Source organism: Lithobates pipiens, unplaced genomic scaffold (assembly GCF_037356315.1).
Source record: "Lithobates pipiens isolate NorthernLeopardFrog02 unplaced genomic scaffold, aLitPip1_a1.2 Scaffold_17, whole genome shotgun sequence".
Classification (NCBI taxonomy): Eukaryota; Metazoa; Chordata; class Amphibia; order Anura; family Ranidae; genus Lithobates; species Lithobates pipiens.
Window position 1 is genome coordinate 14,133,465 of NW_027507755.1, and position 22,163 is coordinate 14,155,627.

General features: G+C 45.3%; 1 protein-coding gene across 2 annotated transcripts in view; it reads right to left on the bottom strand.

The window, feature by feature from the left end:
- The window catches only part of LOC143986591 (cyclic nucleotide-binding domain-containing protein 2-like), a 564,608-nt gene that overhangs the window by 419,234 nt on the left and 123,211 nt on the right, over positions 1-22,163 (bottom strand). For both annotated transcript variants that reach the window (XM_077485000.1, XM_077484999.1), the window contains exon 3: positions 8,821-8,888. In XM_077485000.1, coding sequence (XP_077341126.1) covers positions 8,821-8,888 — 68 coding nt within the window. The remainder of the gene's footprint in view (positions 1-8,820; positions 8,889-22,163) is intronic.

The following is a 22,163-nucleotide window of genomic DNA, read 5'->3' on the forward strand; positions in this document are numbered from 1 at the left end:
ACGCGGCTCTTTACAGAGATTGGGGTCGTGCCATGTTCTAGCAAAATTGGGGTCCTGACGGCATCCCAGAATGTGAGCCGCACCGCCCTGCCGTCAAATGACGGCAAACAGTTAAACTCACTTGGTGCTTTATCTACATTAAATTAGCCTCAGAACCTGTGTAATTACTATGTGTTCAGGTTTAAAGGTATTAAGTGGCAACCCTAGCTGGATGGGGCACCTTCTGCTAGTACCTAATTGCCAGAACCTCATGCACAGGATCTAAATGTGTTCAGAAGGCATTACAAACACATATAATGGTTTTCCTATGGTGCCATTCACACTAATTGCTCATCTGCTGTGAATGGGTGTCTGGGCAGCCTTTTTCAACCAGGGTGCCCAGGCACCCTGGCGTGCCTTGTGGTTTCTTCAGGGGTGCCTTGACAAAATCCCTAAAAATTGCCCAGACATTTTATACAAGTCGACGTGTGGATAAATCCAACCTTCTAGCTGTCGGCATCCTAACAACCAATGACATCATCAGCTGATAAGGATGTCAGTTGCCTGCACAGCATCCTTTTTTCCCCTCTCCTGCCTTTCTCTATCAGCATTGGGGTCACATTAGCTGATTTATGAAGAAAAACTGAGGGAGAAAAGAAACATCAATCTGTACCAGACAGTAATCAGTACCAGTTTTTAAAAGTGTATTTGCTTTGGAAGAATAACCTCTAACGTTGAGTATGGGTGTCTTACGTGTGGATGTTCCTGCATGTTGTATAACTATTGGAATAGATTTTACATTTTAATATGGGGTTCCTGAAGACTGTCCATAATTTTTAAAAGGTTCCTGACGGAAAAAAGTCAATAGAAACCCTGCTCTATGGCTTTATGTACACTACAGCCCCTAAACTTGAGTTTAGGAGCTTTTGATGTTTTTTTGCCAAAGCTCCTAAACTCAACTCCATAAAAGCCTATGGGGGGATTTACTAGAACTGGAGAGTGCAAAATTTGTCGTAGCTCTGCATAGAAACCAATCAGCTTCCAGGTTTTATTATGAAAGCTTAATTGAACAAGCTGATGTTAGAAGCTCATTGGTTACCATGCACAGCTGCACCAGATTCTGAATGCTCCAGTTTTAGTAAATCTCCCCCAATGTGTAAATGTACACATAGGCTTTTAGGATTGTTTAGAAGCTGCTGCAGTTAGGTTCAACCTCCCTCAACCTACCTCTCCTGAATGCGATTTTGCTGCATTTTGCGTTTTCCCATGGCCAGTGGTCAAACTAGGCTATGTAGTCCAAAAGACACTTTAGCGCTAAATCCAAGGGGAATCTTTAATCCTGCTTCTTTCCACAATGCCTATCAAGGGTGCAGCCCTCTACAGAACCAGGAAGTCTTCCAAACCAACTGCAAAAAACATACAGGAGGGACCAACCACCTTGTGAATTACCTTGATCAATTTTATTAAATCCACATAGACAAATGGTATCCATTTGTCTATGTGGATTTAATAAAATTGATCAAGGTAATTCACAAGGTGGTTGGTCCCTCCTGTATGTTTTTTGCAGTTGGTTTGGAAGACTTCCTGGTTCTGTAGAGGGCTGCACCCTTGATAGGCATTGTGGAAAGAAGCAGGATTAAAGATTCCCCTTGGATTTAGCGCTAAAGTGTCTTTTGGACTACATAGCCTAGTTTGACCACTGGCCATGGGAAAACGCAAAATGCGGCAAAATCGCATTCAGGAGAGGTAGGTTGAGGGAGGTTGCCAATAAAAAACATCAAGCAAACATGATCTGCTCCAGCTTGAACGCAATGTGATTCGTCCTAGGAACAGATGGTTGGCCAGCTGATGCATTTCGGGGGTCATGCCCCTTTCCTCAGATCTCAAACTAGGCTATGTGCATGTAGTACCCTCTAGTGCTAGGTTGCTACAGTAGTCAGGTTTTCTGTAGTGTCTGTAAATTTCAGGTTTGGCTGGCAGCCAAGCCTGTTTGTTTTGATCTGGGTTAGGAGTGACTCAGGCAGAGCTGGGTGACTCACAGGCAGCATCATTGAGACCTCACACTTTATTCCAGAACATGCTGGAATCTTCTGGAAAGGAAGGAGGAGAGGAGAGGTGGAGCTGCCTGGAGTATTCTAAGGAGCCTTAACCAATGCCCAACTTGGATTGGCTGGGAGCAGGCCTCCTTAAATACTCAAGGTCAGCCCAGCTGGTGAGGAGTTGTTTGAGTGGAAGCCAGTGGTGTGGACTGTGGTGTCATGGGCAGTGGAGAGAGAGAGCTACAGCCAAGAGGGCTGACAGGGCCTGAAGATGTGGATCTGGGATCAGTAGCCACGTGAGATAGCAACAACCAGCTGCCCATACGGGGGTACCACTACATGTACATGAAACCTAAGCATGGGTAAATGCATGTAAACATATATAAACCTTGCACACAGGGCACTGGAAGGTGGTAACAACAGATGCCAGCCTTTCGGGTTGGGGAGCAGTCCTGGACAAAGTGACTGTCCAAGGGAAATGGTTCAGAGTTGAAAAGGCCTTGCCCATCAACATCCTAGAGATTCGGGCAGTACGTTTGGCTCTGAGGGCCTGGACGTTCAGGTTACGGGGTTGTCCTGTCAGGATCTAATCCGACAATTCCACAGCAGTGGCCTATATCAATCACCAAGGAGGCACCAGGAGTCACACTGCCCAGAGGGTGGTAAACCATATCTTAGCTTGGGCATAGAAGCATGTACCTTGCCTATCGGCAATCAATCTTCATTCCAGGAATCTTCCTGGCTATATGCTAAAGATGGGGGACCCCAGACATAGATCTATTGGCATCCAGGTTCAATAAAAACCTTGACAACTTTGTGTCAAGGACAAGGGATCCACTCGCTTATGGGACAGATGCATTGGTGACCCCGTGGGATCAGTTTTCACCGATTTATGCATCCCCGGTATTCAGATGCTACCACGGCAACTACTACGGCAGGATCAAGCAGGAAAGGAAGCCGGTGGTTCTTTCAGCCCGTTCGTTGCCCAGAAGATCTTGGTATGCATAGATCGTAAAAATGGTGGTAGGGGACCTATGGACCCTTCCACCAAGTCCAGACCTGCTCTCGCAGGGACCAGTATTCCATCCTACCTTACAAACTCTAAATTTAACGGTTTGTCTATTGAAACCCACATTCTAAAGAATCACAGGCTTTTCGGGTCAGTGGATCTATGTTGGTTAATGTGAGGAAACCGGCTTCCAGAGCCATATATTATAGAGTCTAGAGGGCATATGTTTCCTAGTGTGAATCCAAGGGTTGGCATCCTCAGAAGCATGTCATAGGTAAAATTCTTGCCTTTCTGCAATTAGGGTTTGAGATGAAGCTGGCCTTGAGTACTATCAAGGGTCAGGTCTCGGCCTTATTGGTATTATTTCAAAGACCACTTGCTTTGCATTCCTTGGTCTGGGTTTTTATGCAGGGGGCAACATGGCTTAATCCACCAGTTAGGTCACTCTTAAACCCTTGGGACTTGCACTTAGTCTTGTCAATATTACAAAAACAACCTTTTGAGCTGATACGGCATATTTCCTTCATCCTTTTGACAAGGAAGTTAGTTTTTCTGGTTGCTATATCCTCTGTAAGATGGGTATCAGAGTTGGCCGCTCTTTCTTGTAAAGGGCCATATTTAGTTATTCATAAGGACAAGGTGGTGTTGTGTCCTCATTCAAGCTTTCTGCCTAAAATGGTGTCAGGTTTTCATCTGAACCAACATAGTATTCTAGCTTCATTTTTCCAGATCCCTGTTCTATGGAAGAGAAGTCACTACATTCCTTTGATGTATTGAGAGCAATCAAGGTCTATTTAAAGGCGAATGCTCAGTTTAAAAAAACTGATGTTATATTTGTATTGCCAGAAGGTCCTAGGAAAGGACAGGCAGCGTTGAAATCCAGTATTTCTAGATGGATTTGGGAAGTTATTATTCAGGCTTATGCTTTAAGGGGGGGGGGGGGGGGAATCCCACCTTTTCAAATCAAAGCGCACTCTACCAGGGCAGTTAGTGCTTCATGGGTAGTGCATCACCATGCCTCCATGGCTCAGATCTGCAAGGCCGCAACTTGGTCTTCAGTCTATACATTCACTAGATTCTATTAGGTGGATGTAAAAAGGCATGAGGATATCGCTTTTGGGCACAGTGTGCTGCAGGCGGCAGTATAGGTCCTCAAGTCTAGTGGCGCCCTGTTTTGTTTGTGTCACCCTCCCCTCAGATAGCATTGCTTTGGGACATCCCACATAGTAATTACTATCCCGTGACGTACAATAAAGAAAATAGGATTTTTATAACAGCCGACCTGTAAAAATCCTTTTCTTGGAGTACATCATGGGACACAGAGGTCCCACCCCTCTTTTGGGATATATGTATATTGCTTTGATGCAAACACTGAGATACTCCGAGTATGGGAGGGGTTTGATAGGGATTGAACTTCCTGTCTTGGGTGTGCCAGAGTCCATCACTGTCATGGTTATGCAGTGATCTTCCTGTGTTTGCTTACCTTCCCTCATGTCTTTAGACTAAGAAGCCAGCCACTTCCACATGGTGGTTTTTATAACCTCTCCTCTAAGCATGGCTCCACCCCAGGCCCTATCAGGGAGCCCTATATTAACCTGTGCACTGCAGGCCTCAGTGCTGATCAACCATTGTGTATTCTTTGTGTGTTAGCTTCCGCTTTCCTGCCGTGTGCTCAGCTACTGGTTTCCATTACAGACTTTGGCTTGTCTTGACTATCCTTGTTTGCCTGTGATCCTGACCTTTTGGCGTGTACCCGACTATTCTTGTCTGCTTGTGGCCCCGACCTTGGCTTTGTCCCTCATCCCTATCCTCCTGTTGCCTACTGTGGGTGTGAGCTGGGGGACCCTGGGGGTCGTGACCTGGAGCCAGTTGCAGCCAAGTCCATCCTCACCACTGGAGGCTCTGGTGAACACCTGCTGGCTCTTAGACTCCGCGCCCCAGGGAATCTCACGCTCTATCCCCAGTGGGATCTGTCCTCCTTCTGCAGCAGTCAGCCGTAGGGTCCACAACCTTGCGGTGCACTCTGGATCCCTACGGTGTGCACCTGTCACCTCGCCTTAAGGTGACCTGACAGTTTGATCAGCCATGGACCCGGCTGATGTGCCGCTTCCTACAGATGATCCATTGCAGAGCTTAGTTCGGCGACTTGAGACCCAAGAATCGCATCAGACCCAGGTGATGCGATTCCTTCAGGATTTGGCATCCCATTTTGAACAGGTTCAGGCCTCATTAGGACCCCCAGTTCAACAACCTCAACCGCTATCTGCTGCTGCACCTATCGCATCAGTCACAGCCACACATTCATTACTACTACCAGCTCTGGTCCGTTTCTCTGGGGACTCCAAGGCTTGCAGGGGGTTCCTTAGCCAGTGCACTATTCATTTTGAACTTCAGCCCCAAAACTTCCTGTCCGATCGGGCAAAAGTCGCATATATCATATCCCTCCTGTCTGGCGAGGAGTTAGCTTGGGCCGCCCCTCTGTGGGAACTGAATGATCCAGTGGTTTCTAGCCTGTCTGATTTCTTGAAACTTTTTCGGAATATCTTCGAGGAACCGAGTCGTGTCTCCTCAGCGGCTAGCGCTCTTTTACGTCTTCATCAAGAGTCCGCGTCTGTGGGACAGTATGCTCTTCAGTTCCGTATCCTCACAGCTGAATTGAGCTGGAATAATGAGGCCCTAGTTGCAACCTTTTTACATGGCTTCTCTGATAGAGTGAAGGATGAATTAGCAGGAAGATCCCTTCCTGCTGATCTGGACAGTGTCATCGCCTTGTGTAACCAGATCGATATTCGCTTTCAGGAGAGGGCTCTGGAAAAAAGACGCCAACACTCCCCGTTCTTTAGGCAACCTGAGCCCCCAGTCCCTTCTCTTCGTTCCGAGGAGGACCCCCTGCCTACCGAGGAACCTATGCAATTGGGCTGGACTAAGTTATCTCCCGAAGAACGTGCTAGGCGCAGAACTCTGGGCCTATGCCTCTATTGTGGGGCCAAAGGTCATTTCCGTGACACTTGTTCTCTTCGTCCGGAAAAACGCTCAGGGCTAATACATCTGGAAGGTGGAGTATTAGACCCTGAAATGTCACCTTCACCTTCTCGTCTTCTCCTTTCTGTGTTGCTTCATGTTGGTGCTTCCTCTCGTTCGGTCTCAGCACATCTGGATTCCGGAGCCGCTGCTAATTTCTCGGATTGGGAAACTGCATTCTCCATGAGACTTACCCTTTTGCCCCTTACAACACCATTGGTGGTCTTGGCGATTGATGGCATGGTTCTCCCAGGGGGCCCTATCCGCTTCCAGACTATTCCTGTTAAGATGTCAGTAGGGAAACTCCACCAGGACTGGATATCCTTCCTTGTCTTACCTAAGGCTTCATCTCCTATCATATTAGGTCTTCCTTGGTTACGGCTCCATTCTCCACACGTTGACTGGTCTGCTGGACAGATCCTGGCTTGGGGTTCCTCCTGTTCCTCTTCCTGCTTACTCAAGGGTACCCCAAAGGAGAGACTTTCTGTTTCCACCATCCCAGTATCTTCTGCTTTTCCTGCTGTATATAGCGATCCCTGCGATACGTCCTGCAATAGTCGGACTGGTGCACTCTCTGGGTTATGTGGTACTCTGGATGAGGAGCCCACCTATGAACCTGAGTCGATCATTCACTCCAGTTCGCATAACCATTTACCTTTGCCTGTCCCTAATCTCCCTTGGACGCACAGCCAGGCTAACTTGTCTGCAAGTTCCAGAGTCGCTATGCCTTGTGATGCGATTGAGATGGTCGCTACATCTGACAATACTATTCAGTCGGCCTCTGCACCACTTATGCCAGTCCAGCCCATGCCCAATGAGCTTCCTGCTTCTTGTTCAGGACCTTCTGTGACCCAGCCTCACCCTACTGCTACTATGTCCGTTCAAACCCATTTAAGAGGCTCAATCCATCCTTTGAATAGAATACCTCATTCGGCCAGGAGGGGTTTTCAATCTTTTTCTCAGGGTACTCTGCATTCTGTTTCTGTTTCAGCTACGCAGCTTGACTCTTGTGACATGTCACTTTCTATCCAACCTGACCTCAGGGATCCACTGACCTCTGCCCAGTCTGGTGGTCCGGTTATGGATGCCCAACTCATCTTTAAGGGTCTGGGGGACCCTGCTCAGACTCCTGATCTTCTCATGCCCTTACCCATTCCTAAAAAGCCTTTAGTCCTCAAGTCCCCTCGTCCTCTCCCTACCTCTGTTTCGGTCTCTGAGGATAATCTAAAATACAAGGTTAGTCAAGTTTTGGATTCCCGGCTCCGTAAAGGCATTCTTCAGTACCTCGTACTTTGGAAAGGGTTGGGTCCTGAGGAGAGGTCTTGGATCACTGCATCTGTCTGTTAAGGAGGTTCCATCTGGAGTTTCCCTTTAAGCCTGGACCCAGGCAGGGAAGGGGGAGGCCTCGTAAGAGGGAGGGTACTGTCATGGTTATGCAGTGATCTTCCTGTGTTTGCTTACCTTCCCTCATGTCTTTAGACTAAGAAGCCAGCCACTTCCACATGGTGGTTTTTATAACCTCTCCTCTAAGCATGGCTCCACCCCAGGCCCTATCAGGGAGCCCTATATTAACCTGTGCACTGCAGGCCTCAGTGCTGATCAACCATTGTGTATTCTTTGTGTGTTAGCTTCCGCTTTCCTGCCGTGTGCTCTGCTACTGGTTTCCGTTACCGACTTTGGCTTGTCTTGACTATCCTTGTTTGCCTGTGATCCTGACCTTTTGGCGTGTACCCGACTATTCTTGTCTGCTTGTGACCCCGACCTTGGCTTTGTCCCTCATCCCTATCCTCCTGTTGCCTACTGTGGGTGTGAGCTGGGGGACCCTGGGGGTCGTGACCTGGAGCCAGTTGCAGCCAAGTCCATCCTCACCACTGGAGGCTCTGGTGAACACCTGCTGGCTCTTAGACTCCGCGCCCCAGGGAATCTCACGCTCTATCCCCAGTGGGATCTGTCCCCCGTCTGCAGCAGTCACCCGTAGGGTCCACAACCTTGCGGTGCACTCCGGATCCCTATGGTGTGCACCTGTCACCTCGCCTCAAGGTGACCTGACAATCACCTGAAGGTGGCCTATAACCCACATAGTAATTACTATGGTGCGCTGTGTCCCGTGATTTTACAGTTAAGCTGTTTTATAAAAATAACAAACATGCCTATAATAGTTTTGCACAGAGCAGCCACGATTCTCCTCTTCTGGGGTTCCTCACCTGCTCTCCAGGCCCATCCTCTTCATTGGGTACCCCCAAGGAAAGCCATCTTAACTGAGGGCACCCATGTGGGCATGCTCCCAAGTCCTGCTGCTGCATGCATTGGTAAGCCCCCCCCTTCCTGTGTCATTGGATTTGATTGACAAGCAGTGGGAGCCTATGGCTCCTGCTGCTATCAATCTGCCCAATCAGGAGAGAGACAGTGGCTGGAGCCACTGCACTCGTGCACATCACTGGATTGGGCTTAGGTAATAAAAAGGAGGGGGGGGGGGGTAAGCTGCAGCTACAGAGTGGCTTTACAACCACTTTAAACAGGACTGGGTTATTGCTTATATTCTTACTTAAACTACACACTAAGCATCTATAAATAAAATGCTATATGTGTTTTATGTTTGAGAGCCTAGAACATTATTCTCATCTTCCTAGATGCCCAATACATTACTGGCTCATATTTATTCTTTCCATAAAATATGATCTGTATAATCTCTGTCATTTACAACAATAATTTTATTGCTAGAATTAATAATTAATACAGCCAGTAAAGCTCCAGGGATGATGAAATTCTTACCTATAAATTTTTATGAGGTTGCGAATAACTTGAACTACAAGAACAGCTGTGCGGAACTTCTGGATGTACTGCAAGAGAGGATGAGAGATTATTACACCTTCAGGAGACCATTTTTATATTAGGTTAATTTGATGTACAATGGTTATTAAAGGCCACCTCTTCCTAAATATGATTCCAGCGATTTGTGGGTGCCGTCACATGCTGGCTTCTTAAAGTAAACCTGTGTATAGACTAGGGTTGCCACCTTTTCTTCAAGCCAAACCTGAACACTTTAACTGCAGCATTTATTTGGGGGGGTATACGCTATAAGATTGTAAAAGACCTGGGACACTTTTGGTGGCCTGAAAGTGAGTAGTAATGTGGCGCATAGCTCGCCGCAGCAAACAGTGCATGTGGCTGAATTGTGAGTGTTCTGCATGGAATGCAGGGGTCAGATATGTCCTGGGGAGAGGGCTAGTGCTAGCAGGGGGGTGGGGAGAGTTAGATATGTGCTGGGGGGCAGTAGCAGCTGGTGCTCAAATTTTTTTTGGGGGGCGCAAACAAACTGAAAAATTCTGAAAAAACCCCCCCCCCCGTCAATTGCAGTCTCACTGTGCCCTATCAAATGCAGCCATTCTGCCCCATCAAATGCAGCCATTGTGCCCCATCAAATGCAGCCATTGTGCCCCATCAAATGCAGCCATTGTGCCCCATCAAATGCAGCCATTGTACCCATCAAATGTAGCCACTGTGCCCATCATATGCAGCCACTGTGCCCATCATATGCAGCCTGTGCCCATCATATGCAGCCTGTGCCCATCATACAGCCTCTGTGCCAATGATACAGCCTCTGTGCCAATCATACTGTGAAGGAATGTAATGTACATACTGATAATCAGAAAATGCCTATTTGCTTATGTGTATACATGTTTCTATGCAAGTCCTTACTTATTATATAGTATACAGGTTCCCGGTTCTGTTTGGAACTAAAGATGGCGGGTACCCCCTGTCTCCCACACATTAGAAGAAGGGGGACGTGACGACAGAACCAGCTTCAAACAAATTTCAAGCATCAAATCTCTCCATTTCTCTTGTATTTCAACCAATGAAATGTACCTATAATGCCGCGTACACACGACCAGACTTTTCGAGGGAATAAGTCTGACAGACTTTCAACGGAGTTCTGACGGAGTTCTGACAGAGTTCTGACGGACTTTTCGAATGAATGGACTTGGCCACACACAATCACACCAAAGTCCGACGGATTCGAACGTGATGACGTATGACTGGACTAGAATAAGGAAGTTCATAGCCAGTAGCCAATAGCTGCCCTAGCGTCGGTTTTAGTCTGTCAGACTAGCACACACACAAGCGGATTTCTCAGTAGGAACTGGGTCCGGCAGAGTTCTGTCAGAAAAATTTGAAACATGTTCCATTTCTAAAGTCTGTCAGACTTTTGCAAATCAAAAGTCCGCTGCAGCCCACACACGTTCGAATAGTCTGTCGGAATCATTCCGTCAGACTTTTGATGTTGAAAAGTCTGGTCGTGTGTACGGGGCATTAGACTGACATAGCAATGACGTATCTTTGTGTATAAAACATTAACACCGCCCAGGAATAAAGTAGAAGTGTAAGAAGTAACCGATCTGAATGCTGTGTCAGAGAGTTTTGCTTCTAGAATGCATGCATGTACACACTTTTTAATTAGAAACAGCAGCAGATAACCTTGAACTAGATTGTAGTTCTTATCTATTACAATACGGCCACTGTGCCCATCATATGCAGCTTCTATGCCCGTCATACAGCTTCTGTGCCCATCATATACAGCCTCTGTGCCCATCATATGCAGCCTGTGCCCAGACAGGTTGTTATAGACATTGTGGAGAAATTCAGCTTAAAAATGTACAACAGAGGCACTAAAATCTCAGCTATTTCCCTATTAATTTCTATTTCTTCAGGATTTTGGCAGCATACCTGTCCTCTTTTGTAAACACAGCAAGTGTGTCTAAGCACCTGGTGCACAACATGCACCCTAGGAGACGCATGAGGCCATTGGTGCACCTGCAGACAGTGGTCTTTGCTTTCCTTACTTACTTAGGCTAGTGAAGGAAACAATTACATTGGCTTCTAGTAGTCTAGTGGCTAGGTTTATTTCTTTAACACTGTCCTACCTTATCTGTGCTGTCCATCTCTTTTATCTTTTTAAGCTTTTTTTCTCTGATATTCTATAGTGGAGCTTGCTAAGAGAAATGTCAAATGTTGCACAAATTATTGTCAAAGGTGCTGTAGGGAGAACAAAAGAGGAATCTGTCATTTGTAAAATAATTCTAATAGCTGTGATCACAAGCGATCTTATATGATGTGTGTCCAATCTCTAACAGTCTCCTGAAGCATGGTCACTAGTCTCCATCAACTCATGTCTACTGTCTTTGACCATCTCCTGTTGCATGCGTGCATTCTCTGACAGCTTTCTGTAGCATTATGCTCAACAAATATTTATATGCGGTCCTTTCGCAATGTCAGGGGCTTCACTTCGAGCCTCCTACATCAAGAAAGTTAATTACCACTAGAAACCTGGCTTTGCAGTGTTTGCTGTGACCTTTGAGACTGAATTACTGCACACTACATGCAGTGATATAGTGATCAGTGGGGGCTTGTTTTAAAATTCTGTTACTGCTTGTTTAGAATATATTGCCCATAATCTGGACACAGGTGCACATTAAGACTAATGTCACACAGGAGATTCTGCTGATGGCAACACAGGATCAGCAAAAGGATGGAAAAAATGGAAATCTCTACCCTTCCTAGACTATAAGGCAGGCCATAGAGCTATTGTGTTATGCCGGCGGGAAAGACGTCCCTGCCAGGGGGACACAGTGATTATTGCTATCAGCTATAGCCACTGGCAATAATTGGATGTAAAAATCTGGCATGCTGGTTTTACCCAATTCTATTGATGGATTGGATGAATGAGGTTTGAATCTCAACCGATCCCTTCTGAACTGGTGAGATTCTAACCATCTATGGTCGGCTTAACATTGCCGAATTTCCAGAGAGGAACAAGAGATAACAGATAAGTGGCTCTATAGCAATCCTCTGATTTATGATATGTCATCAGCATCAGGATTGCTCATCTGACACCACCTTATATCATTTAGGTATGTTGGTGGTGAGATACACTATATGGCCAAGTATTTGTGGACATCTGACCTATGTGAGCTTGTTGGACATCTTACTCCAAAGCCATCTGCATTAATATGGAGTTAACTCTAACAGCCTGAGCCTGTTGCAATGTTAGTATAGCGATCTCTCCGCTGATCTATTGTGTTTTGACAGGGAGACTAGCCCCCTCCGCCAGATCACAACGGTTAGCGCTCGCAACCATTGGCTGCGAACACTGATCAGATGCCAGTTGGCTGTTAGTTTCCCAGCATGCCCACTGGGCAGAAGTAAAATGTTAGGCCGGCTTCTTTCAGACAGGCTGCTGTACACACTGGTCAAATGTTGGCCGGTCTCTGTTGAACCGGCTGATTCCAGCCAGTATTTGGCTCATGTGTACTAGCCTTAAGGGTCAATAGGACCTGAACCAGGGAAGCTGTACCCAAAAAAGGCAGGCAGAGCATAACAGATTAGTCAGTAGTATTGCTTGGGTTCTCTCTGCAGCGGATCTTTTCCAAACTAGCCTGAATTGTTAATTCCTTTGTGGAGGCTGTCATCATGGTAGAGTTAGGGCTTTGTTTCCTCATATGAAATCTGCTTTGATGACTAGTGATCTGATGACTGGTCGGAGAATATTTAGGAAGCAGCAGGTAACATAGAAGAAGCACAGATCCACAGAATGAATGAAGTATGGAAAGTTATGCTCTGCAGGTCCTCAGATACAACTGCGTAGTGACATCACCAAAACTTAACCCAAATCTCTTGGGACTAGCATTGACAGACACCAGTGCCTTAGATGATCTTACACTGCAGATATACTGTACAGCTATGAGGCTACAGGTACATATATCAGGAAGTGTATTATTATTTCTTAGCATGAATTAAAGTGTTTTTTAAAGGCAAGATGCTTTTTACCTTAATGTATTCCCTGCATTAAAGTAAAAAAATGTCTCAGTGGCTGTATCGTCCCCCTCACCACCCTATATACTTACTCGAGTCCTATCTCAATACAGCACTGTGTCTATCTGCAGCCAGTGCTGCTCTCTCCCTCTTCACACAGACACAGAGGCAGCAGCAGGAGCCACTGACTCCTGCTGTTTTCAATCAAATCCTGTGAGGAGGGAGCAGGGGTTGGGGGGTGGGACCAAGCCACACTGTGTGTCTATAGATGTACACAGCCTGGCTTGGGAGAAAAGCCGCACATGGACCATAGGAAGCGCCTTGCTACTTACACTGTCCACTACCCTACTGACACTGTTCACTGCTCTACTGACTGACACTGTCCACTTTTAAAGGTAGGCTATAAAAAATAAAAAATAAATTGGCCCTATTATATGAATGTCAGTTGGGGACCTTGGATTGTTGGCTCCTTGAGGGTAGGGATCAATGTATAAGGTGCAATGTATGTGTGGAGCGCTGCATAAATTGATAGCGCTATATTTGTACCTTAAATAAATAATAATAATAGGTGAGCATCTTAATGAGACACAATGTATAGGGAAAGGGACAATTGTAGACACGCACCCACACTCACTCAGGTTGAACTGGATGGACTGGTGGACTGGACTGCAAATATTAGAGGGCCCCTCGCGGGCTCGCCTCGCTCGGCACGCTTCGGGCACGGCCTCGCTTCGCTCGGCACTTTTTATTCCAACTCTATATCCACTTGGATGGTGGGGCTAGAACCTGGACTCACGGCGCAGTACACAGTGGACACTATCCGACGGGGGACACTATCCGGCAGGACAGCGGCACCCAGCAGCAGTCTCAGGCTTTTTGGATATCCACAAAGGTGAGGTTTTTGCAAGTAAATAACATGCTTAAAATGAATTACATGCACATACTGTATAATCTAATAGTTAAAATGAATAGTCTGCCAGCGGGGTCTCTTTAGATGGGTTACAAACAACTGGCCAGGAAAGGGAGTTTGAAAAGAAAAAAAAAACAGCCCTTCTCAAATTTTGGGCAATTTCCACCCAGCAGCATTCAGTCCTCGCCTGGTCTTACATTTTCTGATAAAACATCACTTTTTATTGTAGATCAGCATAATTTTGACTGTGTTAAAATTACACAGAAACTGTCACCTGAAATCTCAATGACAAAAACAAGACTGAAACAGTATTGGATTTTAGACTAGCTGTCTGCCAAGTGGCACTTTTATAAATCTCTGAAACGACATATAAAAATTTCTTTCCACATTACAATATTTACTGAATAAACCCATTTTCTATTTCTTATTTGACTTGGCTTCTGTACTCTGTTCTTTCAGTTTCAACAGATGTAATAAAGTTTATTTTTCTCAAGGACTCGGCCTTTCTGTCAGGCGGAATCATCTCACACCGTTTCTCTCTGAGGATCCGTCACAAATTACTGAGCCCAATATTTCATCTTTCAAAGACCTCGTCTTCATTGTCCTTTGTCTGCTGTTCCTCACTCCAATAAATATTTCTTTTCATTCTGCTAGTCTAGTAGGAAAATACAGGTATTATATCATTTATATCACCTTATCTCATAAGGAGTTCAAATGTGGAACAGGGCAGTGAGGCAGCCAATCTGTTTGTTGGGTCACTACGTGCGTTTAAAATACTAGACATGTGGAAAAGGCATTTATAAGGATTGAAATATTATCCTTCACACATGAAAGTGCCAGATCTGAGAGAGGATTGCTGCACTGCATCACATTAGGAGAAAGACAACATTGTCTTTTGTAGTCATTGAAAGGCACAGGCCAAGGTCAGATTGTAGCGCCCCATCAGCCTAAAATCAGATTGTAGCACCCCATAGCGGTGGTTGATAAACAAGGTCCTGTGCCAGGGGTTTTACTGTTAAACATGAACAAATTAGGTCTGGGTTACCTCCTTCTGGCAGCTGGGTTATTCATTGTTATTATGCAACATCTGGTGCCTGTCAGATTGTAAGTGGCCACAAGGCCCAAGAAAGCAACCAACCTCACAGTCCATGGGTGGTTTACCTGGTTCTCCCATCTATATACAGAGACTTAATTTGGGCAAAGCTTTTACAGGACAGTCTTTCTCTTGCACTCCAGAACAACAGTGGAATCCTCAACGCAGTGTCTAATTGTCACAATGCTACAGGTGTTAGCCCACAGGTGAGCAGGTGACACAGGATCCCCAGGGCGTGAAATCTAAGGGCCAGACGGTATTCTGCCAGGGACCCACTCACGGGAATTTGGACTTTCACTCTGCTTGTGAGTAGAGTACCTGAAGAGACAGTGCAGGCCCAGATGGATGGAGCAAAAGGAGAGCTGGATAATGGTCAGGGTGGAGTGCGGACAAATGTAATATGGAGAACTAGCTGAGTCGGTACACAAGAGATCAGTCCTCAAAGTCAGGTAAGGAATGATTGCATGGAAGGGGCTCAGGAACAAGTGTTGCTTAAGCAACCAGAAACTGGTCTGAGTGGAATTTAAATAGGGAGACACATGGGAGGCTGGAAATAGGGAGGTTTATTAACCATCAGGTGAAGCTGGCAAAACTCATAGCTGCTAAGTCAGTACCTCAAGAGCAGAGCACAAGCTGGTGGAACCACAGCAGCCATCAGGCCTACAGCAGAAAAAAAAGGTAAAAAATATATGCTACCAGTGAGACACAGATCAGCGTGGAGCTGAGACACCCGCAGCAGGAATCCAAGACCTCTCCTTCAGGCTATAGCCCTTCCAATCAATCCGATAGAATAACTTCCCCCAGGAGTATTTGGAGTCCAATATTTCTTTACTCTTATACTGATCCGTGGTATCTGCAAAGGAAAGGGGTGAGAAGAAGGGCAAGAGAAGCGATTGTGGATCAGTGGCCTGAGCAGGGTGACATGGAAGGCAATGGGGATCCTGAGATGAAAAGGCAAGTGGAGCTTAAAAGCCACTGGATTGATCTGACAGAGAATTGGAAAGGGACCAAGAAAGCAAGTGGCTAATTTAATCAAGGGCACCCAGGGTCATCATGTGCTTGGTAAAGAGCCAAACTCTATCACCAGGTAGGAACAGGACGACGATGACGATCTGTTGCCATTTTATGTCTGGAAGCAGCCAGATGAAGATCCTTAGAAACTTCTTCCCAAATTGAGTTGAGGGTCCTTGGGTTTCAGTTGCTTCTGGTATCAGAGAAGAGATTGTAACAGGAAAGGAAATGGATGGATGCTGCCCGTAAACAGTGAAGAAGGGAGATTTTCCAGTACTGGCATTGGAGTGGTGGCTTAAAGCAAACTCTGCCCAAGGCAAAAGGTCCATCCAGTCATCTTGGTGGGCTGAGATAAAGAAACGGTGATACCATTCTACGTTTTGATTGACACGTTCTGTTTGTCCATTGGTCTGGGGATGAAAGGCAGATGAAAAATAAAATTTAATCCCGAAGGAGCTGGCCAAGGCTCTCCAAAACTGAGCTGTAAATTGATCAACCCTGTTGGAGACAATGTGTGAAGGCATCCCATGGAGACAAAAGATCTCCTTGATGAAAGTCATGGCAAGACTGGTAGCTGCAGGTAGACCTGGGAGAGGAATCAAGTGACACATTTTTGGAGAAGTGATCCACCACTATCCAGATGACCTTAGCACCTGCTGAGGGAGTAGGGATGGGCCGAACACCCCCCGGTTCGGTTCAGACCAGAATATACCGAACAGGCAAAATATTTGGCAGAACACCATTAACGTCTATGGGACACGAACATGAATAATCAAAAGTGCTCATATTAAATGCTTATATGCAAATTATTGTCATAAAAAGTGTTTGGGGACCCAGGTCCTGACTCCTGCCCCAGGGGACATGTATCAATGCATTTTTTTTTTTAAGCTGCCGTTTTTCGGGAGCAGTGATTTTTTTAATGCTTAAAGTGAAACAATGAAAATGATAAACAAAAAATTGTAATTTAAAACTGATCGTGGCTGTAATGAATTGTTGGGTATAATATAGAAAATAATCATTGAAAAAAAGAGCATGGGACCCCCCCCCCAGTCCATTACCAAGTCTGGTATGAATATTAAATAGAACCCCAAACTAAAATTTAAAAACGAAATTGCGTGGTAGTTCCCCTAAAATCCATACCAGGCCCTTCAGATCTGGTATGGATTTAAAAAAGAACCCTGTGCCAAAATTAAAAAGAAATGGCGTAGGATCCAAAATCCATAACCAGACCCTTGTCCAAGCACGCAACCTGGCAGGCTGCAGGAAAAGAGGGGAGGACGAGAGAGCGCCCCCCTCCTGAACCATACTAGGCCACATGCCCTCAACATGGGGAGGGTGCTTTGGGGTAGCCCCCAAAGCACCTTGTCCTCATGTAGATGGGGACAAGGGCCTCATCCCCACAACCCTTCCTTGGTGGTTGTGGGGGCATTCGGGCAGGGGGCTTATCGGAATCTGGAAGTCCCTTTAACAAGAGAACCCCCAAAATGTAGCCCAAGAATGGAACTTGTGTTTGTTCAAATAGGCACTTCTCCAACTTAGCATAGAGACAATTGTCCCGCAGTCGTGCAGCACAGCTTTCACATGGAGACGATGGGTGTGCAAGCCTGGAGAGAAGATGAGATACAATAACACAGACATACAAAAGGTCATGGAAGATCTCAACCAAGTTTTGGAAGACAGCTGGGGCATTACATAGGCCAAAGGGCATCACAAGATATTCATAATGGCCGTCCCTGGTGTTAAAAGCGAAGAGTATCGGTTCTTTGCGGTGATGGCATTAAGACCCCTGTAGTCGATGCATGGACGGAGTGAACCATCTTTTTTTCCTACACAGAAAAACCTGGCTCTGGCAGGTGAGTTGTACTCCCTGATGAAACCCCTTTGCAGGTTTTACTGAATGTATTCAGACAGGGCTTGTGTTTCTGGGATAGATAGAGGGTAGACTCCGGTTTGGGCAGGAGAGGTTTCTGGTAACAGATCAATGGAGCAGTCATAGTCTCTGTGAGGAGGAAGGCGATCCGCTGACAGTTTGCAAAAAAAACATGGAAAGACTGATATTGGGAAGGCAATATGGGAGTTGAGGTTTCAGCCAGAGGGATGGAAAGAGGTGCCAATCCCCAATCCAATACTTGTCCAGAGTTCCAATCTAGATGCAGTGAATGTCTCTGCAACCATGGGAGGCCCAGAATGAGAGAACTGCAGGATTTAGGCAGAATTACAAAAGAAGTTTCCTCACCATGCAAAACCCCAACGTGTAACGCAATAGGAGGGGTTTGAAACCAGATGGGGCCAATTGTCAATAGGGAGCCATCTACTGTGGTCACAGAGAGGGGTATAAAGGAAATGCCCAGCTCGAAGGCCAGAGATTTCTCAATGAAATTCCCGGCTGCTCCAGAGTCTATGTATGCAGAGAGTTGATAAGCATTTTGAGCCCAATTGATAGACACGGGTAGGGTGAAATCCAGATGCCCCCCTGCTCCACCTGGCTTTTATTTAAAGAGTCAGGAGGTGAAAGGGTTAAAGAAATGCTGTTAATTTGTCTATTAAGTGAAAAGCTCCATACACACTATCAGTTTTTCCTTCAGATTTACCAAAACCATATAATATGGGGTCAAACCTTAGGAGTTTCAATTTGTATGCAATCAGGCAGACCCTTGCACTACATGGTTTTAGTAAACCTGAAGGAAAAAATCAGCAGAAAATCTGATAGTGTGTATGGGGCAAAAGTGTTTGTGTAAACTCTATCACTGAATTAGCATAGTTTTGGCGCTTCCATTTTAGAACTTGAACCCACCTAATTGTGCCCCTAGTTTTGCAACAGTGCTGTCCCTGCCAGCTTTAACATTTCTATAGATAAATAGAATTTTAGGCAATTCTTGCTGAACCGGTCAAGATTTGTTCCATGGGTGGCCCTGTGAGCAGCACCTGGCTCAACAAATGTAAATTTTTTCAAAAACTTTTGCCAAAAGAGACAGGTGGAAAATTTTCTGTCAAACAGCCCCTCCATTCAATCAGGTGATCAGGCATTTTCCTCCCGCAGGTGCTTCTCACGTTCATGCGAGCTCCCTCGCATGGTGAGAAGCATCTGCGGGCACGCTCCCGTGATACAGCCGGCGGATATAGCCGCTCGCTGTATCACATGGCCCCGCTCCCCGGCGCGCTGCGTCATTGGATGTGATTGACAGCAGCGCAAGCCAATGGCTGCGCTGCTTTCCATCCATCCACTCCAGCCAATCAGCGGCCAGGCTGAACGGTGGAAAGGACGTCGGGGGACGAGCGCGGGACTTTCGAGGGGTGAGGTAAGTAAAACGGGGGGGCTGGGGGCACAGGCACTGTCAGTTGTTTTTTCACCTTAATGCATAGAATGCATTAAGGTGAAAAAACATTTACCTTTACAACCCCTTTAAGATGGCTCCATTCACTTACATTGATTTTATCATGTTGCGCAACTTCAGGCAACTTGGGACGACTTCAAGTCAGATCCAAAGTTGTCCCTCTGTGAATGGACTCTAATGCCGCTTACACAAGATCAAATTGTCCGGCGGTCCGGACCATTTGATCATGTGTGGGCTCCAGCAGACTTTTTCATCATAAAGTCCGGCGGACTTAGAAAGTACTTTTCACTCAAAATTTGTCCGCCGGACTTGGCTTTCAGCAGACAATCTGTTCGTCAGTGTGCTAGCCCAGCGGACTAAGAATGATGCATGCTTTGAAGCAAGTACGAGAAGGAAGCTATTGGCTACTGGCTATTGAACTTCCTTTTTCTAGTCCCGTTGTACGTGCTGTACGTCATCGCGTTAGAAAACGCCGGACTTTCGGAGCGTCTGTGTGTGGCCAATTTTTGTTTGCCAGACCAATTCCGCTGGACAATTCGATTGTGTGTACGCGGCATTAGTGTCCAAAGGGCAAAGACTGTTCACTAATCTTTTACTGCACAAAAACATTTGGTGGCTGAACATAGACAGACAATAATACATCTCCTTGGGGCTCAACAGCAGGAAGTGATTTGCAGGATTGAAGGTGCCAATTATATATTAGCATGGAAATCTAGAAGAGGAGGACCTTGCTGTTTATTATTTCACCAGTTCTGTGGAGGAAGGAAGGAAGTAAAGGCTTCTTTGTCTGATTCTGGCACTGGCTATATAAATTTTGACCTATAGAAGGCATGCAGCATCAGCAAAAGGTCCACCTGGCATCCTGTAATGCAGGGTTGTGGCAGAAGGACATGCCAGGACTAAGCTGTGTACATCAATATAGAGATTATCTGGCATTATGAGTATTTTAAATCCTTTGAAATTTAGTAAACTGTCACAGTGACTGTGTTTACTGGCTCAGAAAACTGTTTAGTCTAGAGTCTGCGCCTGCTTAGCTAAGAGATAGGGGTGAGTTTACTAGAGCATAACATAGTCAGCGCTTTATTTGCATTTTTTACCATTGAGAATTACATTTTAAATTCACTAAAGGTCAATACGTAGATTTGCATACATTTTTAATCTGCATTTATTATATTTGTTGGGATAATATCAAAACACTAAATTCAAATACCATATTTTTTCCATAGGTAGGTGTCTAGTCATTTTTTTAAAGAGGAAGTAAACCCTGGTGGGTTTTACTTCCTCTTTATTTCCCTGCAAAGGTAAAGCATAATGGGCTACCATGCATCTCATAGTAGCCCATTATGTGTCACTTTCCTGATACCGAAGCCTGCGATGTCACCACTGTCCCCACTAGCAGCGAGCGTCCATCTTCACCCCTCTTCCTTCCAGGGGGCGCAAATTTCGGCTCTGTGATTGGCCGGAGTCACGTGACGTCACTCCTGCGCATGCACGTGGGAGCCGCCAGTCACAGCATGACCCCCATTAGAAACTACACGATCTTCCCTTTATAAAGTGCGCATGCACCGTAGACATCGGCGCGTGGCTTTTTTGTAAATATCTCCTAAACAGTGGAGATTTAGGAGATATTTCCAGCACCTACAGGTAAGCCTTAACCCCCCTAGCGGTAATCCCGAGTCTGGCTCAGGTTGGGATTTTACTAACAGGAGCGGTAACCCCGAGCCAGACCCGGGATCGCATCGCTGGATGCAGGGGAGGACACAGGGAGAGTTACTTACCTTGTCCCCTGGATCCAGCGATGTCCTCCGCGCTGTGTGATCGAGCTGTCCTCCGCTTGATTCACAGTACCGAATGCCGCCGAGCTCCGTTCCCTCTTTTCTTGTTTATAGCGCAAAAAATTAAAACTGCAGAGGTGATCAAATACCACCAAAGGAAAGCTCTATTTATGGGGGAAAAAAAAGAACATCACTTTTGTTTGAGTACAGCTTTGCACGACCACGCAATTGTCAGTTAAAGCGACGCAGTGCCGAATCGCAAAAAATGGCCTGGTCATTGGGCAACCAAATCTTCAAATCTTCAAAGGCTGAAGTGGTTAATCCCTTTGCTTTTTTTTAAAGGTTTTTTTAAAGGTTTTTAATGATGGGTGCTTTTATTTGTCCTTAACTTTATTTTGTGATTCATTTGAGGTTGGAGGTCATTTTTAGCTGATGTTCAGAGAAAAAGGTTTTCTTTTTGCTGCTGCAAGGCCTCCCTTTAAAAATAGTCCTCAGTTTCTTGTGGTGGGGGGTGAATAGTGGTATTTTTTTGTTTATTATTCTGTGTTGATAAGGTCTTTATTTTATATTAAACAGTTTTTGTTTTGTTTTTTTGCAGTAAGGCTTCCTATTAAAAAAATTTACTTTTGTTTCAGGGGTGTTATTTTAGGGGATATATATATATATATATATATATATATATATATATATATATAAAATTTAGTTTTATTTTTTTGGGTGGTATACTCTTTTATATTGTATGATCATTCTTTAAGTTAAATCTTTTTTTTTTTTTGTGTGTGTGTTTTTTGTGTTTTTTTCTAGGCTTTTATGTTTAAATGTTGGGAGCTCAAAGCAAATCATTACTTTGTATCTATTTTAATAGCTTTTGTTTTGCAGTATACTGTTGCATTGTTTTGCAAAAACAGTGTGCATCTAAACCTAAAATAAGGCTTTAAGCCCCGTACACACGATCAGAAAATCGTAAGAAAAATATGGCTTTCGGAGCGATTGTACTATAATCAGATCGTTAGTACACAGCTTTCGAGAGCCGATCATGACAGTTCATCTGATATTATCCAATCGGACATGCACGAAAAAAAAATTGTACGATATCAGATCGTACGATTTTCATTTAATCAGTACAGTTTTTGTTCAAAAATGCAATTCAAATACGCCACGACACACGACATCACTTCCAC